We start from the raw sequence: 20,852 nt of genomic DNA, 5'->3' as shown, positions 1-20,852 counted from the left end.
GAGTGACTCGCACCCGCCCTCACAAGGGCAGTACCCAATTATTGTCCTAATAGTAATGAACCCAAATTTCTACATTTTCTTTTGTTCTTATTACAATAAAATCTCAATCACATTTTCACCACACTATGCCATGTCATAAGAAACCAGATTTGGACAAGTAGAATTTGTCTGTGGGAGGGTTGACCTTACAGCTCCAGGACTTACCTTACTTCTGTACTTCTGATCCCCAAGCTTAAACCTTACAAAGGTATCAAAGGCACAGCCATCGGGGAGATCAATCCCCTCCAGTAATGTAATGCTGACAGTCCCATTCCAGAGCTGGTTCTTTCTCAGGGACTCCGACAGCTGCAGGGACTGCATAGATGTCGCCTATTGGAACAAACGTATTACAAAACCATATTAGAACCATGAGCATGTATGAATGGTGGCCGTGTGTGGCAATGTGTACTTCAGCACATACAGAACACAGTGAGCACCACCAAGGTAAGACCCAGTCAACATATTCTGCAGTCTACCAATCCAACCTCATGCTCTATGCTCCAGTTTCTGCTATATCCTCCCAAACACGAGCCTTTATATTACACATCATAACATGTGATGATCACAAACTAGGAGCCAACACATAAAAAATGCAAGGATCCCCAATCATTCTCATCCGCCACACTCCAGGTCTACACAGAAGTAAATCCTACAACAGAAAAAATGAACGGCAACTAGGGAACCGCAAATCACCACTGCAGGTAGACAGACCGCTATTTATCTGAACTTTTTGCGATATAGGTATTCCGCTAATAACGGGTGCTTGCACACATTTTCAAATTTTTTTCTTCATGAATCATACAGAAGTAAATCCTCCCTGGTGTAATAAGGAAGCTCAACTTTTACAATTCAGCATTGACCTTATCAAATTTGGTAGAAATTATTCAGTATGTAATGTTTGGTGTAAACCAGTGAATCAGTATTATAAATGCCCAGTAATTGCCATTAGACTCGATCCATTTGGTATATAGTCTATGTATTGCTCTATACTTGTGAGCTTCAGTAGCTCGGCTATGGACACCAGGAGATCACGCTAGAGTATTATTTGCAATGAAGTAAAATGTCCCCTTTTCTCCAATGTCCACTCCGTGAATACGCTCTAATGCGACCGGGATCAAAGCTGCATCCTACAGTCTAGCAGCTGCTGCAGGAAAATGGCTGCTCGTCTATGAAATATGTCCTAAAATAATTTTGCGGCTTGGTATGTCCTAATTTCCAGCTCGGTGTTTATCTTGGAAGTGCTTCTATCTAACTTGTCCATAAAGCAGCTTCACTTAGCTGTGCGAGCTTTGTGAAAATGGAATCTAGTGCTGGCTATTAAAAGGGACTGGAGATTACTTCCATATGGCAGAACAGCATGGGAGTGGAGAGGTAGGGTCTACAGCAGGCTGTACTCGGCCGCGCTCGGCATCTATCCATGGACACTCATTGCATTACACCAGAACATCTGGATTACTGCTTCTAATGTCCCTGGGAAACATCCACTTCCCATCAAAGGCTTTATCTTTCTCTGTCGTACTTTGAACATTTCAGCGTTTAACGCAGTCATGTTTGAAGTGATGCTTTCCATGTTACATTTTTTTTTCTTTTCCCTTTTACCGCTTTCGTCCACTTTCCCAAAAGACAGCCCTATCTGACCTATTTTGTAGTTTTGAATTTACAGTGCGGACATAACCCTTCTACTACCGAAATCACATGCACCGTGCAAATTATTATTGAGGCCAATGGATTAAAAATATAGTACTTACTAGGTGTTCTAGAAGGGTTCCCTGGTGAAAATTAATCACCCGTGTATTGGGATAGGTGAGAACTTACTGATCGGGGAGTGTGACTTCTGGGATCAGGACAGATCGGTAAAATGGGGAACTTTACAATGAAGAATGAATGGTCCCGTCAGTCGGGCATGTTGACTATGGGACTGCTGTAAAGAGCCACACGCAGGGCTGGGAATCCCCAAGGGGCACAAGTAAAGTGGCAGTCAAGAATGTGCATTGCCGCCCCATTCTCGTGGTGATAAGAAGTTCCTCATTCTGCTGATCATGGTGATCCCTGTTGTCGGACATTCAATCAATAACTTGTCTATCCTGTAGATATATATTAGAGGAATTTACAAGTTTACAAACAACTTGACAGGATAAAAAGTTCTATGTGAGCCTCCTGGGCTTCATCAGACATCTGTACCAAATTTGTCAGTTCTTAGGCCTCCTCTCCACGTGTGTTGTGGTCGATATGTGCAGACCAGTGATGAGCGAGCGTGCTCAGACATGGTGGTATCCCCACATACTCGGGTGCCAACCAAGTGAATTTGGTGTGCTCGAAAAATATGTTCAAGTTCCCGTGCTTGCATGTCTCGTGGCTGTTCGACAGTCGCAACACATGCAGGGATAGCCTAACAAACAGGTGACCCCTCCATGTGTTACAGCTGTCAAACAACAGTGACATAAGCAAGCGCGGGGACGCAAACATTTTTCTAGAACGATGAAGACACTACGGTTGGACCATATCTGAGCACGTTCGCTCATCACTGGTAAGGAGCGCTCTTTCCCGTACGTCACTTTAAACTAGAAGGTGTATTGGCGTGTGGTTTAAGAAAGGAGTACAATATTTCCTTAGGGAATATTTGTTGAGCTGTACTCCGATCTCTATGACCTAGGTTGTACAGATGAAAGATTCTACATACATGACGTAGAGGAGCTATCCCACAAACATTTTATTCCTGGAGTAGATACATGTGTAAGACTTCCAGCTCCAGGACTTCTAATAATTACAAGAACAGAAGTCCATGGTCCCAAAAATGATCTAAAAAAATAAAAATCATGTCCATAGAGTGTTAGCACCTAGGCAGCCACCCCTCTATGAGCAATGGAGACAATAGTGAGGAGCCTTGTAGTCAGATTGTCGCTCTACTTCTACATCATGTTGGATGGGAATCTGATAGACGTGTATGGCAGAAGATTGGTCGGGTAAGAGCCCATGTGTTAGCAGTTATGAGGAGGATTGCCATCTAGTTTCTTAGAGGAGAGTTCTATAGACTGACATGACCGAGTATTGACAGCTCTAAGATCCATTTATTTATTTAGGTAAAAATTGATTAGAATAAAAATATCAGAAAATGTAAAAGCTGAAAGAATATCCACTTCTAACATTTATTTTTAATGGCTGCTCGCATTTGAATCCGCTGTTTTCTCTCTAGGTGACTGATGCATTAAAGGCCTGTAAAGTATATAATTTCTCTCGCTGTATATTTTCGCAGCCTCTCATCTCTCCTGTGAAACCAGTATTCCCCACGCTCACATTTTTTCCGCTCTTGAGTCGGTGCTGTTTTGCTAACTGCTGGTACTCTTCTACAGCCCAGGGTTTCCTAACTAAAGATGGTTATTGATGTACTGCTGTTTTAGTGCACTCGGAGAATCAATAAACTACAGCATACGACTGTTTGTAAGGAATTTCCCACAATGCCGTGGAAAATCTGACAGAGTTAAATTGCTATACATTCATACACCGTAAACCTTGCTCAGCAGGACGGAGGCCGCGCTCCCGGTTGGAAATGGCTAGGATTTGCCTCCCTCTGCTGGCGACTTACAATAATGCATCCATAGCAGCGTTTCTTATATCCAAGTGCCCCTTAAATACATTAAAGCAGCCCCACTGCTAGGACCATATAATGCTGAACAGTCAGGGTGAAATGGGTCCCTCGTCTGTGTCCTTGAGGTACGGAGATTACATATGGAGAACCTGGGCTACAGAATACTGAAAAAAGCCATGATTTTTTTTAAAAAACTAAAAATTTCCACTTTCTACAATAATTTTTTTTTAAGTCATTAGGCCAATAAAATATTTTAATCAGCAAATTTAATAAACCCGGACGCAAAATGATAAAGCAGCTGTTTGAGCATAACATTCACGCCATTCTTCAGTTATTCCTTCACCACTTGCATTTTATTAGTGGGAAGAGTCACAGCCTTGGGAGCTGACGAACGGAAGTAAGGTGCTCATTCAGGCTAATAACATGTTTTGTTATTTTTAAAAGGGGAAAATATTGGCAGCCGCTGACTCCCAGAAGTCATGCTGTAGAGTTGGTCCAACGAGCCCAAGAATATTACCCCTTGATGGAAACCTGTAGATCAGATCTTACATGGTCATATAATGAATCTCGCACCCATTACATAGACTTTTTTTTTTTTGGAAGAACCAGTCCTGCGAGCCACCGACTCTTCCTGCAATATCAATGGTTGAGAGCTTCAGCCCATAGAGTTGCTGATCTGATTGAGAACTGGTTCAGAAGTTTACGCCCAACACAAAGCCAAGGGAAATTACCTTAGAAGAACCGAGCTTTTTCCGCGATGTCCATCTCTGCTGGAAGAAACAAACAAGGGTAGTAAGAAACAAGACGTAAGTGAATAAGAAGATGATTAGCCAACATCCCTGAATTGTGCATTTCATTCCACGCTTTTTTCGCTGCTTGGACCTTCAGATACATTCTCATTGCAGATTGTGGTCAAGAGATTTAGATATTCCTATCTTCACATTACAATTTTAGTAACCTAGAAACATGTATGTGTAGTGCATGTGTATGGTAATTGTGGCACAAGTCATTTGGTGGGGGGCTAATATACAAATTTTGTACAGTAGCCCACTGCTCTTCGTTCCAGGCCCTGCATACATAGAATTCACTTAAAAATTAAGAAAACATAACCTTATTAAAAAGTAGATTTTCAGGATGACCACCTGCAAAGATACCAAATTTTTATGTCGAGTTGGTTGAGTTTTTGATGTTGGACATTTTCTGCACCTATTCGCTAAGGCTAGGTTCCCATTGCGTTAGGGCAATCCGTTAAGCGCATAGCGCTAGCGGATTGCGCTATCGCAATGTTTATTATGGGCCCTCGTTCGCCGTTCCCGCTAGCGCAGATCCCCGATCTGCGCTAGTGAGGACCGGACCTCGGACGCGCTGCAAGCAGCGTCCGAGGTCCGTCACAAAAGAACGGCACGTCGCCATTTTCGGCACACGCTAGCGATGCGCTACAGGCAGAAATAACATTGCTGTCAATGGGTGCGCTAACGGACCCGTTGCACGGCGTTAATTGCGACATTTTCGCCGTGCAACGCTGTCCGTTAGCGTTAACCCATTAACGCAATGTGAACCTAGCCTTACTTGCATTTTTTTTTCCCATTGTGGCTTTGAGTGTTTTTTTTACATGAGCTTTTGTTGCGTTTTTCACTCTGCAGTTTATCCCTTTTTGGCACGTCTGGCTTTAAATAAAGCCACTTCATGGTATTTGGCTTTGCCAAATGGAGATATATGGATTACAGGCAGGTCTAGTACAGTGCCAAATTTAATGCAAAAGTTTTATGGGAAAATTCTGCAATTAAAGTGCAGCGTATCCATAGGACAAATGGACATGTGGATTTCAGGCATTGAGCTTTTTTGTGCAGTAAAAATACACCGTCAAAAACGCACTGTGGAAACTTAGCCTACATATAGCAGGGGTTTTACAGCTACACTACAAGTGTGGTCATCTCTGGTCACTTCTATCAGACTTGTGTGTAGACCACGGAGGCAAAAGATAATTTAGGTGAAGAACATTTTTTTTTTTTTTTTTACTTTGCATGTACAGCAATGAAGGAGAAAACTACTTACATTATTCTTCGAGTCCCTCAACCTGACGCAAAGACTGATATCTGCCACAATCACACCCATGTCTTGCTCTAAGCTGTTAGGATCTTCCAACCGGAACACTTTTTCTGCAGTCCTACAAGGAAAAATAAATGTATATAGGAGGACAAGTAATCAGTAAATACCTGTATTTCGCACGGAAAGTTGTTTGATCATCTGAACAGCGAGGAGTTTCTGCCTCAGTTACATTGGAATACCAGAACGCTTCACGCTTCATCGCTCAAAAAACAACTTTCACATTATTCTGACATATTGCAGCTCGGTAAGCTTTATTGACAATCATAATGAAATCCCAATAGTGTATCATTATTCAGGTCCAAGACACAGCACAAGCTGCCGACCATAAGAGGAGTCAAAAAGGTATTTACAAGAGTCCCTGTCAGCACTCTAATGGATGGGAAAAGAAATGTATCATCGGTGAAAACCTCATCTCTCCGAGCTGGACTGCGAGCGTCTTGTATCATATGATGTCACGGATCATGGGGAAGAATTACAGAAAATGCCGAGCTATAAAGTTATCTGCCAAGGTACCACACACTTAGAATTCTGGAGTAAAATGATATGAGAGGACGCAACGTTTTGTACCACTAGCAGTTGTGGAAAAATGTAGCAACTTTTGGAGTTTTACCACAGCCCCATCAACTATTTTAAAAGTGGGTTGGGCTTTGTCGAGAGGGTGCATCGGCTAGCACGGCCAACAAATTTATAAATGGCATAAGTTATGACAGACTAGGACTGGATAACGTTTGTTATAAATCTCCAAAAATAATGGAAGCAATGGAGAATATCCTCGTAAAGCAAATACAGTGGGGCAAAAAAGTATTTAGTCAGTCAGCAATAGTGCAAGTTCCACCACTTAAAAAGATGAGACGCGTCTGTAATTTACATCATAGGTAGACCTCAACTATGGGAGACAAACTGAGCAAAAAAAATCCAGAAAATCACATTGTCTGTTTTTTTAACATTTTATTTGCATATTATGGTGGAAAATAAGTATTTGGTCAGAAACAAAATTTCATCTCAATACTTTGTAATATATCCTTTGTTGGCAATGACAGAGGTCAAACGTTTTCTGTAAGTCTTCACAAGGTTGCCACACACTGTTGTTGGTATGTTGGCCCATTCCTCCATGCAGATCTCCTCTAGAGCAGTGATGTTTTTGGCTTTTCGCTTGGCAACACGGACTTTCAACTCCCTCCAAAGGTTTTCTATAGGGTTGAGATCTGGAGACTGGCTAGGCCACTCCAGGACCTTGAAATGCTTCTTACGAAGCCACTCCTTCGTTGCCCTGGCGGTGTGCTTTGGATCATCGTCATGTTGAAAGACCCAGCCACGTTTCATCTTCAATGCCCTTGCTGATGGAAGGAGGTTTGCACTCAAAATCTCACGATACATGGCCCCATTCATTCTTTCATGTACCCGGATCAGTAGTCCTGGCCCCTTTGCAGAGAAACAGCCCCAAAGCATGATGTTTCCACCACCATGCTTTACAGTAGGTATGGTGTTTGATGGATGCAACTCAGTATTCTTTTTCCTCCAAACACGACAAGTTGTGTTTCTACCAAACAGTTCCAGTTTGGTTTCATCAGACCATAGGACATTCTCCCAAAACTCCTCTGGATCATCCAAATGCTCTCTAGCAAACTTCAGACGGGCCCGGACATGTACTGGCTTAAGCAGTGGGACACGTACTGGCACTGCAGGATCTGAGTCCATGGTGGCGTAGTGTGTTACTTATGGTAGGCCTTGTTACATTGGTCCCAGCTCTCTGCAGTTCATTCACTAGGTCCCCCCGCGTGGTTCTGGGATTTTTGCTCACCGTTCTTGTGATCATTCTGACCCCACGGGGTGGGATTTTGCGTGGAGCCCCAGATCGAGGGAGATTATCAGTGGTCTTTTATGTCTTCCATTTTCTAATTATTGCTCCCACTGTTGATTTCTTCACTCCAAGCTGGTTGGCTATTGCAGATTCAGTCTTCCCAGCGTGGTGCCGGGCTACAATTTTGTTTCTGGTGTCCTTTGACAGCTCTTTGGTCTTCACCATAGTGGAGTTTGGAGTCAGACTGTTTGAGGGTGTGCACAGGTGTCTTTTTATACTGATAACAAGTTTAAACAGGTGCCATTACTACAGGTAATGAGTGGAGGAAAGAGGAGACTCTTAAAGAAGAAGTTACAGGTCTGTGAGAGCCAGAAATCTTGATTGTTTGTTTCTGACCAAATACTTATTTTCCACCATAACAGGCAAAAAAAATGATAAAAAAACAGACAATGTGATTTTCTGGATTTTTTTTCTCAGTTTGTCTCCCATAGTTGAGGTCTACCTATGATGTAAATTACAGACGCCTCTCATCTTTTTAAGTGGTGGAACTTGCACTATTGCTGACTGACTAAATACTTTTTTGCCCCACTGTATATGAAGCTGCGACTCAAGGAGAAGTCATTATTATGGGGGACTTCAACTACCCTGAAATAGATTGGGGAACAGAAACCTGCAGTTCCAGCAAAGGTAATCGGTTTCTGACAACTATGAGAGACTATTACCTTTCACAACTGGTTCAGGACCCAACAAGAAGGGGGGTACTGCTAGACCTAATATTAACCAACAGGCCAGACCGCATATCAAATATAAGGGTTGGTGGTCACTTGGGGAATAGTGATCACAGAATAATAAGTTTTCATGTATCCTTTAATAAGATGTGTAGTAGAGGGGTTACAAGGACACTAAACTTCAGGAGGGCAAATTTCCAACGGATGAGAGAGGATCTTGGTGCAATTAACTGGGACGATATCCTGAGACATAAAAATACACAAAGAAAATGGGAGACGTTTATTAGCATCCTGGATAGGACCTGTGCACAGTATATACCGTATGGGAATAAACATACTAGAAATAGGAGGAAACCAATATGGCTAAATAGAGCTGTAAGGGGCGCAATAAGTGACAAATAGAACGCATTTAGAGAATTAAAGGAAGCAGGTAGTGAGGAGGCATTAAATAAATACAGAAAATTAAATTCTTTAAAAAGCAAATCAAGGCAGCAAAGATTGAGACAGAGACTAATTGTCAGAGAGAGTAAAAATACGGTAATCCCCAAATATTCTTTAACTACACAAATAGTAAGAAACTAAAAAATGATAGTGTTTTCCCCCTTAAAAATAGTCTGGGTGAAATGGTGGATGAGGATGAGGAAAAAGCCAATATGCTAAATTACTTTTTTTCATCAGTATTTACACAAGAAAATCCCTTGGCAGACAAAATGACTAGTGATAAAAATTCCCCATTAAGTGTCACCTGCATAACCCAGCATGAAGTACGTCGGCATCTAAAAATCACTAAAATTGACAAATCTCCGGGCCCGGATAGGATACACTCCCGAGTACTGCAGGAATTAAGTACAGTCATTGATAGACCATTATTTCTAATCTTTAAAGACTCCATAATTACAGGGTCTGTGCCGCAGGACTGGCGTATAGCAAATGTGGTGCCAATATTCAAAAAGGGGACAAAAACTGAACTCTAATTATAGGCCAGTAAGCTTAACCTCTACTGTGGGTAAAATCCTGGAGGGCATTCTAAAGGAGTATCTGAAGAGGAAAAACCTCATGACCCAGTATCAGCACGGGTTTACTAGGGACCATTCATGTCAGACTAATCTGATCAGCTCCTATGAAGAGGTAAGTTCCGGACTGGACCAAGGGAACCCAGTGGACGTCATGTATATGGACTTTTCAAAAGCTTTTGATACGGTGCCACACAAAAGTTTGACACATAAAATGAGAATAATGGGGATAGGGGAAAATATGTGTAAGTGGGTTAAGAGCTGGCTCAGGGATAGGAAACAAAGGGTGGTTATTAATGGAACACACTCGGACTGGGTCGCGGTTAGCAGTGGGGTACCACAGGGGTCAGTATTGGGCCCTCTTTTTAACATATTTATTAATGACCTTGTAGGGAGCATACAGAGTGGAATTTCAATATTTGCAGATGACACTAAACTCTGCAGGGTACAATACAGAGGAGGACAATTTTATATTACAGGATGATTTATGTAAACTAGAAGCTTGGGCTGATAAATGGCAAATGAGCTTTAATGGGGATAAATGTAAGGTCATGCACTTGGGTAGAAGTAATAAGATGTATAACAATGTGCTTAATTCTAAAACTCTGGGCAAAACCGTCAATGAAAAAGACCTGGGTGTATGGGTGGATGACAAACTCATATTCAGTGGCCAGTGTCAGGCAGCTGCTACAAAGGCAAATAAAATAATGGGATGCATTAAAAGAGGCATAGATGCACATGAGGAGAACATAATTTTACCTCTATACAAGTCACTAGTTCGACCACACTTGGAATACTGTGCACAGTTCTGGTCTCCGGTGTATAAGGCTACTTTCACACTAGCATCGTACGACGCACATCGCAATGTGTCGTTTTGCAGAAAAAGCGCATCCTGCAAAGTTGTTTGCAGGATGCGTTTTTTTCTCCATAGGCTTGTATTAGCGACGCATTGCCACACGTCACAACCGTCATGCGACGGTTGCGTCGTGTTTTGGCAGACCGTCGGCACCAAAAAACGTTGCTTGTAACTTTTTTTGGTGCGTTGTGTCCGCCATTTCCGACCGCGCACGCACGGCCAGAACTCCACCCCCTCCTCCCTGCAACTCACAATGGGGCAGCGGATGCGTTGTAATAATGCATCCTCTGCCCCCGTTGTGCTGCGTTGACACAGGATGCGTCGGTACGACGCTAGTGTGAAAGTAGCCTAAGAAAGACATAGCTGAACTAGAGCGGGTGCAGAGAAGAGCGACCAAGGTTATTAGAGGACTGGGGGGTCTGCAATACCAAGATAGGATATTACACTTGGGGCTATTTAGTTTGGAAAAGAGGTGATCTTATTTTATTGTATATATATATGAGGGGACAGTACAAAGACCTTTCTGACCACCTTTTTAATCATAGACCTGAGACAGGGACAAGGGGGCATCCTCTATGTCTGGAGGAAAGAAGGTTAAGGCCGGCGTCACACTGGCGTATCGCATCCGATGCGAGAACATCGGATGCAATATGCTAATGACACTCGGCTCCTGCTCGTAGCAGAGCAGGAGCCGAGTGTCATGCATCTGTGCTCCGATTCGCTCGCACAGGGAGGATCGGAGCACAGCTGTGGAGGAGACGGAGAAATGAATTTCTCCATCTCCTCCATTGCTGGGGTCCGCTTATAACGCACATCACTCGGATGTTATCCCATTCTTGACAAATCAGGGAAGAGTATATCATTAAGTGGGGCTATGAAAGGGAATCTGTCAGCGACATTTACCCCCAAACTGTTAATATGCACAAGTAGCACTTTCAAAGACAAATTCAGAAATACCTTTAGGGTGAGTGCCCACGGTCCGTAAACACGGCCCTTTGGACGGAGCGGAAAACCCGCTCCACCCAAAGTGCCACCCCCTTCTGTACACGCGGTGATTCCGGATGTGTTCATTGCACACATCCGGAATCTCCACATCCCATACATAGGGCTCTGTGATTTACCTTGCGGCGACGCAGACATGCTGCGTTCTAAAAAGACGCCCCGCATGTCTGTAAACGCAGGGTCGCCGGTTGCGTGTTCGCACGCATAGTGGAGACGGGATTTCATAAAATCTAGTGATGAGCGAATATACTCGTTACTCGACATTTCTCGAGCACGCTCGGGGTCCTCCGAGTATTTTTTATTGCTCGGAGATTTAGTTTTTCTTGCCGCAGCTGAATGATCTGTTAGCCAGCATAAGTACATGTGGGGGTAACCTAGCAACCAGGCAACCCCACATGTACTGCTAGATAACAGATGTAGATCATTCAGCTGCGGCAAGAAAAACTAAATTTCCGAGCACTAAAAAATACTCGGAGGACTCCCGAGCATGCTCCAGAAATCTCAAGTAACGAGTATATTCACTCATCACTAATAAAATCCCCTCCACTATGCTGTAACATCTGGACGCTGTGGGTTGAACGCTGCAGCTGTACACAGCGTTCAATCCGCAGCTAATCCGGATGTAATACTGAACGTGGACACATACCATTACTCTATTCCTCCATTACTGAGAAATTAGTGTTTGAACTGCTATGCAAATGAGGCTGAAGAGCTATTAGACACTCTCAATCTTCTGTCACTCCAGCTCTATTCCCCACACAGTACCGCCTCCTCCTGCTTGGCTGACTGCTCCTTTACCTGAAGTCGCACAGCACAGCTGCGAGGTCAAGCAGAAGGCACTAGGCGGGAAATAGGGCTGGAGTGACAGCCACCAAGTGAGTCTGAAATCACATTTCTCTGCTGTGCTCAAGCAACTTTTAAAAATCGCTCTGTTGTAAGATCATAGCATGGTGTCATGACAGGAAAGGGAAGCCTGCTCTGCAATAACTGCAGTGATTACATGTTGGGCACAACAGACACAAGAGTGATTACTTCGGACAGTGTGGGGGAAGGGTCAGTAAAGAAAAGGTCGCCATGCTATAAAAAGAGGAGAGCTGGTAGGAGGGTTTGTAATGTGACACCGCTAAACTCGGCTACACTGCCCCTCCACACTGACTCTGGAGGTTAGACCAGGATACCAGAGCTGTAACATATTTCACACCGAGAACTCTGCTCTAAGCTATGGTGGGATGTGTTTTTTCCTTTGAGTGTTGCTGCCTGCTTTTAATTGGGCAATACATGAGGGCAAGTGCAAAAATGGAGGTTTAGAAATTACCGTATATATTCGAGTATAAGCCAAGATTTTCAGCCCATTTTTTTAGGCTGAAAGTGCCCCTCTCGGCTTATACTCGAGTCATTGTCCCAGGGGGTCAGTGGGGGAAGGGGAGTGGCGGCTGTAACATCATACTCATCCCCTCATGATGCGGTCTCTGCATGTCCCTGCTTCTCAGATGATCTCTGGCGCCGGCAGCTCTTCCTGTGTTCAGCGGTCACGTGGTAATGCTCATTAAAGTAATGAATATGGACGCGAATACTCCCATAGGCGTGGAGCGCATATTCATTACTTTAATGAGTGGTACCTTGTGACCGCTGAACACAGGAAGAGCTGCCAGCACCAGAGACCATTTGAGAAGCAGAGACCGCACCAGGATGAGGTGAGTATGACGGTGGAGGGTGAACCGTGCGATATTCACCTTTCCCCGTTCTCTGGCTGTGACGTTCAGGTCAGAGGGCACAATGACTTATTTAGTGCGCACCCTCTGCCTGAACAGTCACTGCAAAGATCCAGAAGACAGCGGCGCGCAGCGGTGGAACAGGGACAGGTGAATATCTAAAGTGCCGGGGGGCTGAGCCAGCGGCGACCCCAGCTCCTGGCCCCATAGCGCGCCGATGTCCCTGCCTGCTCAGGACATCGGCACCTCTCCCCCAGCGAAGAGAGGTGAGTATGTTTTTTTTTTTTTTTTTTTTTTAAATCGCAGCAGCAGCAGCATATGGGGTATATTATTCTATGGAGCATTTTACGGGGCCATCAACCTTTATGGAGCATTATATGGGGCAAATTTTTCTATGAAGCATCTTATGGGGCCATTATTAACCTTTGTGCAGTATTATATGGGGCATATTTTTTGCATGGAGCATCATATGGGGCCCATCATGAACTTTATGGAGCATTATATGGGACGTATTTTGTATGGAGCATCTTATGGGGCCCATCATGAACTTTATGGAGCATTATGTAGATTGTAAGCTTGCGAGCAGGGACCTCACCCCTAATGTCACTGTTTAAATGGTCTTAACTTGTATTGAAATTATTGTCTGTACATGTCCCTGCTTAATTGTTAAGTGCTGCTGAATATGTTGACGCTATATAAATAAAAATTGTTATTATTATTATTAGGTGTATTTTGTATGGCGCATCTTATGGGGCCCATCATGATCTATATGGAGCATTATATGGGGCTTCAAAAACCTTTTACCTACTGATGTCTCAATTTTACTTTTATTGGTATCTTTTTATTTTTAAAATTTACCGGTAAGTGCTGCATTTCCCACCCTAGGCTTATACTCGAGTCAATACGTTTTCCCATTTTTTTGTGGCAAAATTCGGGGTCTTGGCTTAGACTCTAGTATATTCGGTATATGCATTGTGAAATATTGAAGCGCAAGAGGAATATATAAGGGTATGTGCACAAGCTGCGGATTTTGCTGTGGATCCGCAGCGGTTTCCCATGCGTTTACAGTATAATGTTAACCTATGGGAAACAATCCGCAGTGCACATGCTGCGGAAAAAAACGCGTGGAAATGCAGCGGTTTACATTCCGCAGCATGTCAATTCTTTGTGCGGATTCCGCTGCGGGTGTACACCTGCTCCAATAGAAAACTGTAGGCGGAATCCGCAATAAAAACCCGCGATAAATCCGCAGGAAAAAACGCAGCGGTTTTGCACTGCGGATTTATCAAATCCGCAGCCCTCACAGATACGTGTGCACATACCCTAAGGGTGTAAATTGAGACCATTTTGAAAACAATTGTTATACACCTTATAAATTGGTCTCTTTGCACTAGCAATCAGATATAGTATTGAAATAGATCATAATACATACCCGTAGGTTTTTGTATTTGCATCCATGCCTGACACGTAAAGATGCAGAGTGGATAGACTGCATATGAGGTATGGTGGTTATAGTGGGAATTTTAATTATTTGGAATAAAAGTGATATGGATTCCAACGCAGTCAGTGATTTTTCTTCCCCTACTGCTTATAATTGGTCAGCATTATACAGGGGAAAGTAGTAGACACCCCCAGTGAAAACTGCTTGATTACAATCACTTTACTTTATTAAAAAAAAAAAACATTTTATTCGACTCTGCAGCCACTATTAAATGATATGTCTACACAGGAAAGATATATATCTTTGTACAGTGTTAGCCAGTAGGTAGGAAAAATAGATCAACATGCCTCTGCTCTTTTTGTGTATATATTTGTGTTTCTTCATATACTTTGCTAAACCATGCCTGATGAAGAGACCCAAGGAGTCTTGAAAGCTTGCTCTGTAATTTCACTTATTTTATTTTTGTTAGCCATTAAAAAGGTATCACAACTACAAGATCATCATGTTGTTTCTCCCACTGAGAAAAATCTTTTTTCCCACTGGCTAATACTGTACAAAAACCCTTTAAGGCTACTTTCACACACCAGGTTTTCGCTGTCAGGCTCAATCCGGCTAAATTAAAAAAAAACGGATCTGGCGAATGTTGCCGCCGGGTCCGGTAAATCTGCCGTTACCGGTTTCTGGGAAAAAACGTCCATAGCAACGTTTTTTTGTCTCCGGTGAAAAAGTCAGAAGCGCTGGCTGTTTGCTAGAATGTAAGCCTATGGGAGCTGGAAGGTGTCTGATCCGGAAAATGTCAGATTCCGGCACCGATTCAGTTTTTTTTAAATGGAGCATGCTCCAATTTTTTTTTTTATCCAATTATCTGGATATGCTAGTCGGATCCGTCAAAAAAACGGATCCGTCGCATTAATTTTTCACAATTCCGGATCAGTTTTTTCCAACATTTGCCGGATTGTGTCGATGCAAAAACCTGATGTGTGAAAGTAGCCTTACTCTTTTGCCAACTATTGGCACATGTAAACGTCATGTTAATAAAACACCACTCTCCATGACATTTCCCCATAAAAAGGTTGGCCAGTTGAAGGAAACAAAAAGGATCCAAGGCCACTTTTGCAATAAAAAATATAAGCTCAATAATCAGCTCACTATTTTTTTTCCTCCTGAAAGAAGTTTGGTGCAATACAGAAGAATTGTAGAGCAGCACAGATGGCATCAAGTATGAGACGTGACCATTGATGCCACCGACATCGCACATCTCTGGCCACTTGAAAACAAAAACACATTTAAAGGGAACCTGTCACCCCCAAAATCGATGGTGAGGTAAGCTCACAGTCATCGGGGGCTTATCTACAGCATTATCTAAGCCCCCGATGTAACCTGAAAGAGGAGAAAAAGAGGTTAGATTATACTCACCCAGGGGCGGTCCCGCTGCGGTCCGGTCAAATGGGTGTCTCAGGTCCGCTCCGGCGCCTCCTATCTTCATTCCATGATGTCCTCTTCTGGTCTTCACGCCGCGGCTCCGGCGCAGGCGTACTTTGTCTGCCCTGTTGAGGGCAGAGCAAAGTACTGCAGTGCGCAGGCGCCGAGCCTCTCTGACCTTTCCGGCGCCTGCAGTACTTTGCACGGCCCTCAACAGGGCAGACAAAGTACGCCTGCGCCGAAGCCGCAGCGTTTAGACCAGAAGAGGACATCATGAAATGAAGATGGGAGGCGCTGTTCTGGACCTGAGACACCCATCGGAGGAGGACCGCCCCTGGGTGAGTATAATCTAACCTCTTTTTCTCCTCTTTCAGGTAACATCGGCGGCTTATCTACAGCATTGCAGAATGCTGTAGATAAGCCCCTGATGACGGTGAGCTTACCTCACCATCGATTTTGGGGGTGACAGGTTCCCTTTAATAAAAAAGAAAAAGAAAACTCATGTTTTAAAGATAAAATGCACATACTTATTTAGTTCAAGCTCTTGAAGATCCAGAAATGCAGATCCCATGAAGTCATCGGTTGTAAAGTCTCGGTCATAAACCTGTAAGTACAACACTGATTTTAAGTCAAAGAGTTCAAAAAGAAATTCATAGCTCGCATGAGTATTTAATCACCTTTATATGCAGCTTCTGCTCCAGATTTTGGATCGGCAACACAAATATCTCCTCCCACACCGGATTCAGGTTCTTATAGATGACTTTGCTCTTGTACAAGGTCTTCTTATTTAGTTTGAATTTTACATAAGGATCACTGGTACCTAAACAAATGGAGAAATATTACAGATCAGGACATCCCACCGGGGGTCAACGCAGAAGCACACGTCTCATGAATCACTACTCATGGGCCACAATTTTATTTTTTATAGCAAAGTGAAATTTGCAATCTAAGGCGCTGTTCACACTAGTATGTAAGATAATAAGCAGGAGCCCAGTAGACATCTATCAGAGCAGATCATTGGGGTCTAGGTGGTTTTTTTTGCAAATCACAATGAAAATAATAGTAAACACCACATGTAATTGCCATTAACGAGCACTGCTCACAAACTGTATTGACAAAAGTGCAGAAGGAAGAACATTCAGAATAGTGTTTGTGGAGCCTGTCAAAAAGCTGCATTATATAGCTCTGTACCCCAAGTACTTAATTACGCTAAAATGCGATAATTAGGATTAAAAGAATATAAAAAATTATTAATTACGACCGTACATCGGAAAAAAAAAAAACCCTTCACATTACAGTAAACTAATTACTCCATCTCGAGTGCTTCCTAACGCGGTGTCCTAGGAGCGGGACTTACAATTGCTTAGATATATTTATTAAATAAAAAAAGAAGGAAAGAAAGGAAACAGTGGGAAAATCTGGAAGAAAAAGAGGGCTTTAATTAAATGAGATTGCTACTCTGGGATCAGGACTTCATGCCTGTCAGCTTACTCTCAAAATAAACATCTCAAAAGTAGGCCTCCATGGTGTCACTTTCTCACAGGCAATGCATGCTGGGTAATCCCCAGGCATCTTGACAGCTACATAATGTTCACACTGCTTGACGGGTGAATGGCGGCCCTTGCGTGAAACAAAATATTAATGTCTGGAATTAATAGAAGAAAGGGCATCGATTTACAAAGCAAGAACGAGGAAATGTGTCAGGTTAGCACGGTGTTAATTGTTGGGAGAGAATAATTGGGGAGGAACACACAAAGCTGCTGCATTTCACCATATTGTCTGTCGGGCACAGTAACATCTCAACTAGCTGCTTTTGGGAGGTAGCGCTACGGCGGCATGAAGCACAGCCTGCACACAGATGAGATCAATGACAGCCCGTCACCGAGTGCCAGGAGAGCGGCACCATGACGAGGCACCGGGCAGGCCCACGTCTGCAAACATCAACAGCTAATTAAAAAGATTTAGGAATCAATATATACAGAACAGTGAGAGTGTCAGCATTTAACAGCCTTTATATTGAGCTCTAGAGATGTAGAAAGATTCACACTCCCCCGGTTCAGCAGCCATCTTGTTGATCCATAGCAGCCAGACCAAGGCGGGGAGAACTTTCTCTGCCATCACTCGGCTGTGGACATCCAGGGTTGCCAACAGCATAACAGTCAATGCAATCTCTATACGTGTCCTCAGCTTCAAAAATTGATGGATACTTTAAAAAAAAAAATCCAGACAAAAAAAAAAGCAATATCTTTATGGATGGTCCTGGAACCTCTTTATTGTTGGCAACCCTGCCACATCTTTGACACCTTCGCAATTACTCATCCCCAGCTATAATGACATACATTGCAGATCTTCTGGACTTCTGCTGTGTTCACACCATCTCTTCCATATTGGAGGATAAGAGACGGATCCATGACGTGAACACTTTGTGTCACGGAGTCTAGAAGGCCATACTTTTTTGTGGAAGAATGACTATATGGCCAAGTTTACTTTTCACAATTGGTTAAGGATAGGAGTAGTAGTTTGAGCTGCTGTGCTAGATTCAAGAAATCCAGAGGACGTGATGATTGATCATGTGGTTTATCCTCAAGGTGCTTCAAAAGTTCAACCAACTTCTTCATCAGGAGAACCACAATTTTAAACTTTATTTTAACTTGCATCATTATATTTCATAGCGCTGTACAGACGTCACTGTCTCTTAAGGGTTCACAAAATAAATTCCCAAAAATTAGGTTTCTTGACTTCGGAGGAGACGGCGAGCAACTGAAGGAAACCCACACAAACACGGGGAGGACAAACTCATCATTGCAGATGAGGTCTTGGGGATTTGAACCCAACACTGAGACTACAATGCTAATTGGTCAGAGGAAAAAAACAAAACAAAAAAAAAAACACTATTCTTAACAGCGCAATTGAATTTATCTGAGCGCTGCCCGTATTATGTCAGATTTCTTGCCACAGACTGCACCCATACTGAAAATATGGTTATGTTTAGATAGCTCATCAGTGACAGAGCCTCTATAGAAAGTCCCCAATGCAGATGTGAATGTAGTCTTAATGGGACCCCCTGTGTTTGGGAAATGGGATTGTTCCACCTGATCAAGCTAACGGATGGGAAGAGAATAACCATAATGCACATTCAAAGGGCTGGTGTGAAAAGTAAAAAAGGCCTAAATCCATTACTGCAGAAACAGTGACATGTCGAAAACAAGTTCTCTAGCAAAATTACAACAAAAACACACACACACACACCTTTAGTCTCTGCAGGCTTTAAAGGGAACCTGTCACCCCCAAAATCGAAGATGAGCTAAGCCCACCGGCATCAGGGGCTTGTCTACAGCACTCTGTAATGCTGTAGATAAGCCCCCGATGTATCCTGAAAGATGAGAAAAAGAACAAAGTACTGCAATGCGCAGGTGCCGGGGAAAGGTCAGAGAGGCCCGGCGCCTGCGCACTGCAGTACTTTGCTCTGCCCTCAACAGGGCAGACAAAGTATGGCTACGCCGGAGCGTGAAGACAAGAAGAGGACGTCATCGTATGAAGATAGGAGGCCCGGACTGCGACGCCCATCGGACCGGACCGCATCGGGACCGCCCCAGGGTGAGTATAATCAAACCTCTTTCTCTTCTTTCAGGATACATCAGGGGCTTACCTACAGCATTACAGAATGCTGTAGATAAGCCCCTGATGCTGGTGGGCTTAGCTCATCGTGGATTTTGGGGGTGACAGGCTCCCTTTAAGGAAATCCACAAGATCTGACTTCTGCTTCAGCTTTTAACAGATGCCACTAATAAAGAACGGCTACTCTTAAGCAATCAGAAGTGCAGAAAGGGCGCACACCTCGATTTGTTTAGGCATATAAAATAGGGCAAAAAAGTAGCACCCATGACGTATGTTTGGCATAAAAGGTGATCATTGCAAAAATTAAAATGTAATATTATTAGTATATCAAAATTAGAGATATTTAGCACATTTCTACCATTCATACATTCTCCATACCAAAATAACATAACACCCTGCACCCAGCTACACAATGTGTTGCGTTTCAATGAAGAAAAAAAAAAAAACATACAAAAACCCACAGAATATAGCAAACATTCAGTAGACACAAAAGAGCCTCCGATTTACTTGTTACTGAGGGAAGAAAAAAAAGGGGGTCAGTAATAAAAATACTGCAAGAAACAGTGGGAAAACACAGAGCTCAACGTTCTGGTGTTTTACAGTAGTAGCGGATTAGAATTAAAGCACGGCACAATGCTGAACATCAAAGTCTCCCCGCAGAGATAAGCCCAATTCATTTAGTTCCACTATGCAATGGATGTCTCAATTCTTCATCAATTCATTACCCCCTGCAGTAGCCACTTTTGCACAGTGCTGAATCAGATGGGTGGATAAGGCTACATTAATGCTGATGGTGCCTTTTGATCTGTGAAGAAGCTATAAAGATGAAGTACCACAGAAGAGCACGCACACAAGAGAACAAATACATGGGGAGTGACTAAATAGAAAGGGAAATAAAGATTCATGGCAGACTGCTGAATCATGACTGCATGCGATGTGCACAGTACCACGCTATGCTGTATGCTGCGAGCGAGTGGGAGGTCATGTGCCAACTAGTCTCTCAAGAGAAGAAAAGTGCGAGAAGCCAGATAAGACTAGTGGGCATGTGACCACAAGTATGTCAGAAGCATACAAGGGAATTGTGACAGTGTACTAATTGCAATTGTCAAAATTCTGCTGTTTAAGAGGCATCACTCCCTAAAAATTTAATACTTAAAACAGTCAAATATTCTGAAAAAAAAATAAAAAATCTATATATATTTTTTTATTTCCTATGCAAATAGTGTGTGAGCTCAAGCCCCTGTAATTGTAGCGAGTGGCAGCTATAAAGAGGAGACAAGGATGGGAGCGCGCCCACAATGACGCAGATTAAAAAAAAAGGGACGCACACCGGGCATCCGCAGTATGAGTGCACAAGAGCAGAGCCAGGGAATCATGGCAAGCAATGCCACCTCTCCCATCCCCCTCCCCATGTCATTATATTGACAGCTTGCAAAGGCTGAACTGGCTAAAAAGCTAAAAAAGAGAAAAAAAAAAAAAACATTCATTGCAATGTAAAAACAATGTGCCGTTCATGTTAGTTAAT

At 43.1% G+C, this 20,852-nt stretch overlaps 1 protein-coding gene across 6 annotated transcripts in view; it reads right to left on the bottom strand.

The window, feature by feature from the left end:
* Positions 1 to 20,852, bottom strand: part of MCTP2 (multiple C2 and transmembrane domain containing 2) — a 243,705-nt gene that overhangs the window by 90,539 nt on the left and 132,314 nt on the right. For 4 of the 6 annotated variants that reach the window (XM_069766271.1, XM_069766270.1, XM_069766272.1 and 1 more), the window contains exons 5-9: positions 16,387 to 16,529; positions 16,237 to 16,313; positions 5,681 to 5,792; positions 4,357 to 4,395; positions 205 to 369 (exon numbers count right to left, since the gene is read on the bottom strand). In XM_069766271.1, coding sequence (XP_069622372.1) covers positions 205 to 369; positions 4,357 to 4,395; positions 5,681 to 5,792; positions 16,237 to 16,313; positions 16,387 to 16,529 — 536 coding nt within the window. The remainder of the gene's footprint in view (positions 1 to 204; positions 370 to 4,356; positions 4,396 to 5,680; positions 5,793 to 16,236; positions 16,314 to 16,386; positions 16,530 to 20,852) is intronic. The other 2 variants (XM_069766275.1, XM_069766274.1) reach the window with 1 other exon arrangement.

This window comes from Ranitomeya imitator, chromosome 4 (genome assembly GCF_032444005.1).
Source record: "Ranitomeya imitator isolate aRanImi1 chromosome 4, aRanImi1.pri, whole genome shotgun sequence".
In the NCBI taxonomy this organism is placed as follows: domain Eukaryota; kingdom Metazoa; phylum Chordata; class Amphibia; order Anura; family Dendrobatidae; genus Ranitomeya; species Ranitomeya imitator.
Note: the sequence above shows the minus strand (reverse complement) of the source record. Positions and strands in the feature narration are given on the sequence as shown.